Source organism: Primulina huaijiensis, chromosome 7 (assembly GCF_012295235.1).
Source record: "Primulina huaijiensis isolate GDHJ02 chromosome 7, ASM1229523v2, whole genome shotgun sequence".
NCBI classification, from domain to species: Eukaryota; Viridiplantae; Streptophyta; class Magnoliopsida; order Lamiales; family Gesneriaceae; genus Primulina; species Primulina huaijiensis.
Genome location: NC_133312.1, coordinates 1,104,909 through 1,116,478, shown reverse-complemented (window position 1 = coordinate 1,116,478; position 11,570 = coordinate 1,104,909). Strand labels below are relative to the sequence as shown.

The window sequence follows — 11,570 nt, the reverse complement described above, 5'->3', positions numbered from 1 at the left end:
CTCTTCCTTGCCCGTTCAAAACGCCGCCGTGTAAACTTCATTAACACCAATCCTAAGTCTACGCTTACTGCTATTTATTGCAACATTGCTTTTTTTCCCAACTCAGCGATTGGTTGGACTTGGACCCGAATGAATCTCATCTTTTTTCACTATTTGATAAGATGATGAGTAGAATTTTCTTGAATCTTGTTTTATATACATATATATATTTATGCTGAAGAGGATTCTTCTGAAGCGGCCCACTTCATCTTCGTCTTCATCTTCCCGTTTGCTTCCTTAATATTTCTTCTGAGTTTCACCTGAATGTTCTTCTACGATAGACATATATCTTTCTTGGGCTTTGGTATAAATCTCTGTCTTTAGTGCTTAGAATTTCGACAATCTGTCATTGAAGCTATACTTTGCGTAAAATCTTGGCTGGGATCTACCTCTATACCATATTTTTTGGAGATTTCAATGCCACAGAGCTAAAACAAAATCTTTCTGCTGAGTTTCAAGAAATCTTGTCGACATTTTAATCATTTTTTCCCATCAAAATCTCAACTTTGTCTTGTGGTTTCTGGGATTTGAAGAAAATGACAGACTCAGGGTCTGGGAAGCTTGGTGACTCGAGTGTGATTGAGCTCGCGGGAAAGATCATGGTGGTGACCCTAATCCTTCTCTCTTTCGTTATAATTTTTGTCTTCTGCCTCCACCTCTACGCCAAATGGTTCTGGTACCGTCGCCAAGTTAATCCCACAACCACCACCCGGCGCCGCCGCCGACTTGACTTCTCCTCTGGCTATCAAGAAGCAGCAGCTGTTGCCGCCTTGCGCCGTGGCCTCGATCCTTCAGTCCTCAAAACCATACCCATCACTCTGTTTGATCCAAAAGAGTTCAAAGATGGGCTAGAATGTGCAGTGTGTCTCTGTGAGGTCACCGAAGGTGAAAAAACCAGACTTCTACCGAAATGCAATCATGGATTCCATGTAGAATGCATTGACATGTGGTTTCAATCACATTCTACTTGTCCCCTCTGTAGAAACCCTGTTGCGAATCAGTGCCAATCCTCTGAGAATTCTGCTGCTGATTCAACATTAGAAACCACACAACAAATTCCAGCAGCGGAGAATCCAAGTTTCTCGACAGAAACTCCAAATTTTCCAACCAATGTACTATTCTGGGGTAATGAAAGTCAAGTTAGCACTTTTGGTCCAAATAGTGTGGAGGAAGATCATCAAAATTGCGCGATTAATGAGCCGTCTAGTTCATCCCCGTCGTCGTCATCTAGGAGTAATCGGCCAGATGGGATATTGGTGATTGATATTCCAACACAGATTAATGAAGAGGAAGAACAGAAGTCACCAATGCCAACGAGACTCAGATCACTTAAAAGGCTCTTGAGTGGAAATAGAAGAACCATTCCTTCTAGTCCTAGGAATTTTGATCTGGAGCAAGGAATCCGAGGACGAAGTTAATTGCTTCATTCTTATACACTTTGAATCGTTTTGGAAACTTCATGAATATATAGATGTAGGTGATGATTAAAACTTCGACTTAATGCATTTATTTGTTCGATGTTTTTTTTTTCTTGATGAAGATGAAAGGTTGGATCCATGATTCTTGAATGCTATTTTCAACAGAAGCACTGGCTGTGGCTATGCTGTATGTTTGATAGATGTATAGGTTTTGCTTCTCTGTAAAGATGGAAAAGTTCCAATATCTTACAGAAGAGAGTCAGATTAAAAAAAAACAGTTGGTTGGAATAATAGTATATTCTTCATAAGTCTTTCAATGGTAAAAGATTTGGTGTTTTTTCGTCTTTCCTTCAGTAATATAGTCACGCTTTCTACCAATTCTGGTTTTATGGTGAAATTATCAGCACAGATTTCCAATTAACTCTGAATCAAGAATTCATATCTCAGATGGCAATATATTTGAAGTTAAGTAGGAAAGATGGACAATTGCACATTTTCTTTTCATCAACAATGACATTTTCTCACCATTCAAATATCACATAGAAACGCATAAAAAGACCTCTAACATACACCAATTTTCTGGTCCATTGCTAAGTCACCAAGTAAACAGGTCCATATGAATGAACCCTGTGTGGATTCTTAAGCTGGCCAAGGCACAAATATGGCACCTGATAACAATCCTCTGCTCGATCAGTCGAACCGAAAAGACCGGTTAGAGGACCGGATGCCAAATTCTGTCTTCTGCTATTACCAGTGATGTTGCCCACACTTCCTTGGATCGGACCAGAAACATGAACCCAGCCACGCCCTGGTTTAGAAACCGTGGCGCCGCTCATAGATTGCTTGGTGGATTTGTTCTTCCTGTCAATCTTGAACCAAAAAAAGATTGAATTTTTCCAAGATTTTTTCTTCTGTTTCTCCCCATCCAATTGCTGTTGTGGTGCTCCTCCAATATTTGCTATATTAAATCTCTCCTGGCTTGCGTTCTTTCTTGCTTCTTCCAAGAACTGAAATGGAATCCAGCTAAAGTTTTATCAACTAGCTTCAAGAACTGAAAAATAGTGTCCTCGAATACATAAAGAACGACAGAATATTTTGCATAGACGAAGAATAAACCTGTGTAAATCCTGCCTGGTAGTCAAACTCATAGCTGCAGCAATCTCTGGTTTCATATTTCGTAGGAGACAAGTTCATCCTTGCCTGCTAAAAAAGTGCAACAAAATGTTACACAAAACCATTCATTTGACTATCTTTCACCTCATATGGTGCATGAAAATCTTCAAGTTTTCCAATAATTATCTCTCCAATAAGAGGGCCCTTGGTTGCATTAAAATTTACGACAAATTTTGGTGGGTGGATAATAAAGTCTTTTACCGAAGCAAAAAGCAAAGGATTTCGTATTGAAGAATGATTGTAATTTAAATATTAATGCAAGCGACAAATTTGCAAGACCAACGACAAAGATTGTGCTCTAAATAGAGTTGTGATTAATTTTGTCATTAATATGCTTACCTTCTGCGGAACTGAAACAACAAGAACAACCTTTTGTGCTTCAGATTTTGCAGACATGAAATCAAGAAAATAGCAAGTCAATTATAAGTGGTTCAATTGTAAAGGATTATATTATCTTGGAGACATGAGCATGTGAAATAGTATAATTATGCTGGAGCCAGTAGCATTTTACTTTTAATTATGACTAAAATTTCATTCACTTTATATGATTTTTTTGTTTTTTGTTTTTGTTTTACATGAAACCAAAAGTCCTCAATAGAACAATTTGGTTTGGTACCGACTAAAACCCGAATTGAACACTTTAATTTAATAAAATTTTAGCGGATGGAGACACACTAATTGTATATGCATAAATTTTACTTTTTTTTTTAGTTTTTATTCCTCATATTAATTCCAATTATTTAATATGTTGTAGCCTCGATTATTACTCGGCTAAAGGGTGATCAACCATGAAAGAAAACATATGAAAAATATGAATTTTTTTGTGTGAAAATATATTTCATATGTTATCTTTCATGGTCGATAAGTGAAATGAGTTCATAGGAGAAAGACGCTTTCATGGGCTTCGAACTTTCTATCCACTTAACCGTCTACTCATTCTTTTGTTTTAAAATGTATATTGTTACGTTAAATAAGTATATTTATGTAACTCCAAATTTGGCTTCAGGAACCATATCTAGATAATTTATTAATATAAATCTCGAGTCAATTTTGTGAGATTATCTTCAACTCGACCCGATCCACATGTGAGACTGTAAAAAAGAGTTACTCTGGTAATAGATGTAGATCTTTTCCACTTAAAGATGTAACCAACACCAATTTCTAATCGTTTTTTCCACGGGAAATGAAAGAGTTGTCGTTTCGTGAACCTTGGAATTTACAAATTCATATTGGGACAGAGAGATTCAAATTTGATTTATCATAGATTTAGAGAATTGGAAGGCAGCCGCAATCTATATCGTGTATTTAGATTAGAAGTTGAGGATTGAGTTTTCTACGCCGCACAATGCGGTGGCTCAAATTGAGACTTGTCTGTCTCTTACTCGCAATCCGAGGATTTCATACAATATGACAAAAAAAAAAGAGAGTTAATTGATCCCCTAATTAAGGGCGCAATTGATGATTCAAACTAATCATTGGCCGCAGCACTGAATATTCAAATCCAATTAACTATGATTTTGCATCTGTGTTTTCCCCCCAACTTGTCATGTTTGCTGAACCGCATGCCTAATTTTAAGACATCTTATGCCACACATTGAATATTACTCATGTGCTAAATTTTGAAGAAAACGCGTGAGGACTGAATCCACACTGAAAAATTATAATAATCCATCAAAAGCTAAACAAAAAATATGTAGTAGAGCACAACCAATAAATGAATGGTGAAATAAACCATACCAGTATTTGCACCAAAAATCTGAACAGTCTCCCTTCATTGATACATCTATACAAAATCTACGAGAATTTAGGACCACGAGACAATGGATAGGCCACAATTAAGATGTTTACAGGCTCACAAGTGACACAAATTTTTTCACTTGATGGGTCTGTGTGTTACTAAAGTTGTAGCAGAGGCAGAGCCATGACACCGCCAAAAATGAAAACTAGCAGCAACAATAACCAGGAAGGGAAAGATCTTTGCCTCTGGTTATTCACTTCTTTTGGGACTTCTACATTTTTCGGCTCCTCTTTGGTCCCACGTTTCTTCAACGATGGTTCGAAATTTTGTTCTTGAACGGATGCAGGTGCTGCCTGTTCTGCTGATTGCTGAGCTGCTAGCTGCTGTTCATAGTTTTCCACATATTCTGGAAAAAGTTTCCTGAATGTTGGGCTGTTCAACGAACAAAAGAATGCAAAGAAAGAAATAGTAAGAAACTCATCTCACAAAACACAATGTTAAGTAGTTGCCAATCTTTCAAAGACGACACAAGTAAATTTTATGTTTGTTTTAAAATATGTATGTCGACACAAAGTTTAGATTCATTGTGATAAAAAGAAAATTCGAAGGTATTTTTCAATCATCTTGTAGAGCAGTAGATGAGCATCAAGCGTGTAACTCACTTTTTACAGTTGAATGCCAAAGAAGACTTTGCAAGCTTTTGTTTCTCTTCTGCTGTAGTTGTGACACTGCCTGTAGTAGGACTAGTGTCCATCTGAGAACAAATAAACCAGTCATTCAGGTAACCGTCTCCACCTAATTTCGGCTTAAACTTAAAACTATAATATCTTTTCACTCTCAACAATTTGAAAGCTAACTCACCATGAAAGAAAGAAGCCCCGTCAATATGCTGCATGCAAATAAGAGAAATCAGCACAAGAAACTTAAGACTGATACAGGAAATATATACAACTATCTTCCTTGTAGAAAACCCCATACCTTGAGACAGACCACATAGGGTTCCAACTCTCTGGATGGACTGGAAAAATGACGAAGTGTGAGTGAAACAAGATGAAGAAAGCATTCGTATGATCACTATAATTAGCTTACAATCGCTCATAGACAGGCATATCTTCTTTTGAGTCATAAAGCGTCCATTCGGAGTAGTCATACTACAGAGGACATAAAAAACAATTTATATAGAAAAGGCTACACAAATTTAAGCAGATCACGGCACCATCGACACTTGGAGTTTGGTACTGTGTAACTAAGTTCAACCATGAAAAGTTACCTGATGCCAGGAGGTTTAAACGGATATTCTGGTGGAAACTTTATCTTTCCATAATAATAACCACCTACATTGATTGAAATATAAAAATGAAAAAGAACTAGCATCATGAGTACTCCATATATAAACACCGTTAGCATAAATGAGTACTCCATATATAAACACGTTAGCATAAATGGGCATGCCAATAATACTCCAAATACTAACGTCAACTCTCTACTTTTAGCTATATACACACAATGAAATTACAAAGGCAAAACCTGCAAATGGTGTTCCATCACTCCCCTCCAACAAATAATCTGACCACAAAATTAGCCAATAAAAGATAATGTCAGCAGATGAGGACAGTATTACAGAAAATGATGCAAACACAAGATCATAAGCAATCTGGCACAGATGCCAATAATTAGGAGTCAAGGACACAAAAATGTAGGAAACATATATATCCATGTCCTAGGGGTCAGAAAGAAATTTCTTGCCATGAAGAATTTCCAAAAAATAATAACACAGCGATGCTCTCTAACCTTCATATCTCAACAAAGATGAATTTTCAAGATGATGGCCACAAATTAACTGAGGCAACTTAATTAGAAACTGTAGGGAATGTGTGAACAAGTTTTTTTAGATTATTATTTTATTTTATTTTTTGAATTTAATGGGGGTGATAGGTTAAAATTTTCCTATATAAACATAAGAATAAAGGCTGTTTTTTCCTTTCATCCCTAAATACATTACAAAGTAAGATACTTCCCAATTTATAAGATGTACTTCTTAAAGGTTACTCCGAGATACTGTGTACAGAAATCACATCAAAATGTAAAGAATGTCGGATTTTATAAAGGAGTGTGTAAAATAATAGACAAGGAACACCCATTCAACCCACATTATAGTTAGTCATGGCCAAAGTAGAACACTGTCCATAGTAAGAAGTAAATGAAATAACAATCAACAAAATATAGAATATAAGACACATCTCAACATGCATAAAAAAATCTTTAATGTGATTTTTAAGTTTTGTGAGTCATCACAACAAGATGAATTGAAAGAAAATGATTGAGCTGAGGAAATGATGCAAGATGTATTCATACAGAGGCATACAACAAAATCCAAGTAACTTACGCCACTCAAGGATGTCATTTGGAAGAGGGCGTGCCACCACATTGGAAACAGGTTCCTGGGAATGAATATCAAAATAATCAGCAAAGCAAAGACGAATATATATGGAACTTGATAACGAGAAATACATTTTATAAAAACAAGTTTTGTCAGAATAAGTTATAAACAAAGCCATTTTATTGGTTCTAGTAAACAACCTCAGTTCTCACACGGTGGTTGATCCATCACCACAAAAAGACTCAATAAGAATGTCTGGTAATCCAATAATCTTCTTAACCACTCGTTTCTCGGAAATAGATGATGGTTTGTTTCTTCAAAGATAAATGGAAACAAAGGCCTTCTTACTCGCCCTTATTTTACTTGATCCATAATTCTCCTTTGTCTACCACATTTACAGATTGAAAGTGGCACCAATACCCAAAAATTCTTAAATTTTTGCGTTGTAAAAGGGCCTTAAACAAAGTACCATCAAATTTATCTTTCTTCACACAATATCTTCTACCATGGCCAAGGTCATCTTAACAATATTAAGGTATACTTTTGCAAACCATTTTCCATTTTACTTGTTCATTCCTGCCTTGCTATACTTATCAAAATTCAAGTGATTAACTATCTGACATCCAAGAAGCATAACTTAACCTGTCCTTCAGCAAGTACCTTTTCAAGCATTCAGAATTCAATAACGGAGTATAATATGGTTCACAATGAGAATGCATGTGAAAGCTTTTCCAGGAAAAAATGGTACTTACTTTACAGAGTGCTCTATATTCCTTCTGAAGGCGCTTTACACATGCTTTTTCAGCCATCCCAACCTGCACAACCAATAGTAACAGATTTCAGAATTTTCTAATTCTATTCACTGCTCATAATATAGTTCCTGGTGCAATGAGAAAAGTAGCCTTTAAAATTGGGGGAGATCCAACTTTTGTAGCAAATAGATTTATAAAAAAGCATTATTTTTTTTGCATACAAATCAGAATAAACTCGAACTACAACAATTCTAGTATAGGCAGCTCACAATATTGTAAAAAAAGGAATCAGTTACTCAAAAATTAAAGAGAAAAAACATCAGAGGTTTAAGGTTTTCCAACAAGTGCCATAAAAATACCACAAATTTACTACCGAAATCAAGAAAAGAAAACATTAAATATATGCTTTGGAGTCACCTATATTAAATCAATAGAAATTTGAAGAATGTGATGTGAAGTGCCAAAGCTGTGATTCATTTACAAAATTATCTGAAAAACAAAAAAAACAAGTCCCATCTAACGTATTGCCAGTCCAAACAACTCAGTCATTAACCTCTTTCACTATTCGATAACTCATTTTGTCTATGCAATTTTCCAAAAAATAGCTCTCCGAAATGCTCGCACAAATGATTTTTACACAATCTGACACTATCTCATTACCCATAAGCATTAACTTTCCCACCGCTTATTACCTTTTCACAGATTATGATAAAGAAATCAACATGTGTTTTCAACCTAATAGGTACAGTCACGTCACAGTGAGAAAATAAAATTACTAGCCAACAGTGGTGAGTTGGTGCTAGCAGAGAACCGCAATCTTTGCCATCTCTCACGACACAACGATTTTTTCAACACTATGTCCCTAACCCATCCATAAATCACCTCAAAGCAGAGCAATTCCCACAATGACCACGCAGAAAATTTCTGCCATGTAAAGATTACATCAATAAAATGGAAAGTACTTTTCGTCCATTAATTATATGGGATCAAAAACATAAAGTTGTAGACGACACAGCAAAGAATATGGCAATAGAGCAATCTAAGCACACACACGCACAAACCGAACAAGGCAGTTGTCAACAAATCATCAAATTATCCAGATTTGATAAATCCCAGATCAAAACCTAGCAGGACAAAGGATTTAACACCCAAAAAAATTACATCAACAACCCAGAAAAGCGCACATCTTTACACATCAACATAGAATGTAACAGAACCTGAATTCCTCGAGATATTTGATCTACACGGTGTAATATTCTACAGTATCAAGGGGAATTCAAAAGTTGGTGTTGAATTTATTGAAGCATAAATTTCAATTACCCGGAGATGTCGACAATTTATTTATCGCGTTGAGTAGTTTATTGTTTTTTCGAGGTCGAATGAAAATACCATTTCAACCCTAGGACTGTGGATGAGTCGGATTTAACTAAGGAGTAAATATGGAATTTAATGCTTTGATACCTCACATTTTTGTTTTGTTTTTTTTTAAAAAAAAAACTCATTATTTATTGTATATACGATAATAATTTTTAAATAACATATTTTTATATAATTGATAGATTTTTAATATTTTTGTAGAATTTTACAAATCTCTAAATATTTTCAAAGAATCTTATAGATACATTATATAGGACTTTTATTAATATTTATAAACTTTTCATATAACCCTATAAATTTTGTTATTTATGACTGTGATTTTTTTTAAAAAAAAATTTGAACTAATAGTTGAAGGTCAATATTTTTTTTATTTAAAATATTTTTATCTGTCAATATAAATATTTTTATTTATTGATTTAATTTACAAAAATGATAAATAAGTCAATATTAAATATATTGCAATTAAATTTCAATTATTCGAGTCAATTCAACATTTTTATTTAATTAATTAATATTTTTAAAAATTATTCAACAATAATTTTTAATATCAATAAATATTCAAGTTTAAAATAATTTCATTCATTTTAAGTAAATATTTGTATGAACAAATATATTATTATTATTATTTCTAAAAAAAGATAATTATTTGTATATGAAACTATAGAATAAGTATGTTAAATATTTGTAATTAGTATAACTCTATAAATTAATTATCCTCATATATGTGTATCTTTTATTTTTAAAAAATTATATCAATCAATCACACACGCATTATATATATTTATATCATGTATGAATTTTGAGTTATAATAAAAAACGAGATGCAAAATAACTAAAATTATTAAAAAATAATTAAACATAAAATGTTATAATAATTAATAAAAAAATTACTTAATAAAAATAATTATTATTTTCAATTTATGGATTATTAAAATATTTTTTTTTTGTTATGTAGTGTAACTAATTTTTTTATTATTTTTTTATAAAAATAATTTTAAATTTCCCATGTTTTTTTTACCAGAATTCCAAAAATAAAATGAACGATATTAAAAAAATTTATTTTAAATGATTATTAGCTATAAAAATATTTTTTTAAAAATTCCAAAATAAAAGGAAAAGCATAAGGATGAGAACAAATGAATTAATTAGTGTTTGTATTGATATTATTTTTAATATAAATAAAAATGAGCATGTGAGTTTGAAATATTTCTTAATTAATGTTCATCCAAATCTTTAGGATGAATCAAAAAGATTTTTTGATATTTTTTAATTGTCCATTAGACTTTAATTCTTGTATTTAATATAATTTCATGAAAACATTAAAAATCTATTGACATTTTGAATATCTCTATACTTTTTTTAGAGTGTATAAAAGTTAAGTTTGAATATAACGTGTCTTTCTAGAAGTCTATAAAAATTTATATTGAGTACCACTAAACTTTTGTAGAGTATATAAAAGTCTAGATTGAATATGTCTAGACTTTCAAACTCCACGAAAGTCGTAAAAAATCTAGAACAAATACATCTTCTTTGTTTGAGCAGAAAATTATGTAAATTAAGTTTTTTAAGAACAATTTATTGTTTGGAATATAAATTTGCAATTTTTGTATATGATTATGTTGAACATTGTTTCTCTCTATATGTGTTGCTTAATTATAGATGATTTACTAAGGAATGATCTTTGTTGCTTCCAATATTCTCTCAAATAGTTGAGTAATGAAAGAAAAAAGGAAAGGAAAAGAAAAAGAAAAAAAGAAAAAAAATACGTATGAAATGAAGAAAAATAGTGCATAAAGAAGTGAAAATGGAAGATAAAAAGTCTTTTAATCAAATAATGGTGTTAAGATTGATACTTTGATCTAACTCAACTCCAAAAACTACTGCAGAAAAGAAGATCATTTAAGTTCATATATATAACTATCAATTGTTTAATTCAACTGATGTGAGACATCTAACACACCATTTCACACTTTTGGAGCGTGAAGTTTACAAGTCATTATCAGGTTGTCAATAGGGCATTTCAACACATTAAAGTGGGTCTGGACCAGCAACGGAACATGTATTTGATGTCTTGTTAAGATTGATATTTGGACCTAAGTCAACTCCAAAAACTAGAATAAATAAGAAGAATTGTTCAAGTTTACATATATAACTTTCAAGAACTTAATCTAATCGAAATAGAACAAACAAAAATATCCTAAAAAGGGAGTTGTTACTAAAATAACTTTAGTCAAAATGTTTTCTAAAAAAATTTATCTAAAGGCACCCACAATGGGGTGTTACATATAACACCCATTTAACACCTCTCTCCATTGTGAGTGGGCGTCACAGGAGAGAGGGTATTGAACGCCTCTGTGTCAGTTTATTTTTTTAAAAAAATTGGACAATTAGCGACGGTTTTTGAAATACCGTCGCTATTGGCGACAGCTTTATAGAAATCATCGCTGATTTGTTGACACACGGACCTCACGTGTTTTGAATTATTTTAATTATATTTTATATTTTTTATGAACGTCCCTCTGTCCGGTTTTTTTTTAAAAAAAAAATTGGACAACCGTCGCTATTTGCGATGGATTTCCACAAACCGTCGCTAAACGTTGTTTCTTTATTTAATGTTATTTAAAAACATATTATTAATATAAAATAATGATAATTTAAATTTCTTAAAAAATTTGAAATTGAATTTATTTAAT

At 32.7% G+C, this 11,570-nt stretch overlaps 3 protein-coding genes across 5 annotated transcripts; 1 reads left to right on the top strand and 2 right to left on the bottom strand.

Annotated features, from left to right (window-relative positions):
* LOC140980143 (RING-H2 finger protein ATL3-like) lies at positions 1–1,767 on the top strand. The gene has a single exon (XM_073445837.1). The coding sequence runs from the start codon at positions 576–578 to the stop codon at positions 1,455–1,457; it is 882 nt and encodes a 293-aa protein (XP_073301938.1). The 5' UTR covers positions 1–575; the 3' UTR covers positions 1,458–1,767.
* Positions 1,768–1,922: 155 nt separating this feature from the next.
* LOC140981356 (uncharacterized) lies at positions 1,923–3,119 on the bottom strand. 2 transcript variants are annotated; one of them, XM_073447735.1, is made up of 3 exons: positions 2,970–3,119; positions 2,574–2,660; positions 1,923–2,464 (listed from the first exon to the last, which is right to left on the bottom strand). In XM_073447735.1, the coding sequence occupies exons 1-3, from the start codon at positions 3,024–3,026 to the stop codon at positions 2,048–2,050; spliced, it is 561 nt and encodes a 186-aa protein (XP_073303836.1). In that variant the 5' UTR covers positions 3,027–3,119; the 3' UTR covers positions 1,923–2,047. The 2 variants fall into 2 exon arrangements, with proteins under 2 accessions (XP_073303836.1, XP_073303838.1); XM_073447737.1 differs by having other exon boundaries at positions 2,574–2,657.
* A 1,222-nt stretch (positions 3,120–4,341) lies between these two features.
* On the bottom strand, positions 4,342–8,863 carry LOC140981497 (ubiquitin-conjugating enzyme E2 34-like). 2 transcript variants are annotated; one of them, XM_073447912.1, is made up of 11 exons: positions 8,718–8,841; positions 8,277–8,424; positions 7,501–7,563; positions 6,755–6,809; positions 5,896–5,934; positions 5,639–5,702; positions 5,458–5,519; positions 5,347–5,386; positions 5,230–5,257; positions 5,031–5,122; positions 4,342–4,800 (listed from the first exon to the last, which is right to left on the bottom strand). In XM_073447912.1, exons 3-11 carry the CDS (start codon positions 7,555–7,557, stop codon positions 4,527–4,529), a joined length of 711 nt encoding a protein of 236 aa, XP_073304013.1. In that variant the 5' UTR covers positions 7,558–7,563; positions 8,277–8,424; positions 8,718–8,841; the 3' UTR covers positions 4,342–4,526. The 2 variants fall into 2 exon arrangements, with proteins under 2 accessions (XP_073304013.1, XP_073304012.1); XM_073447911.1 differs by lacking the exon at positions 8,277–8,424 and having other exon boundaries at positions 8,718–8,863.
* Positions 8,864–11,570: the final 2,707 nt, after the last annotated feature.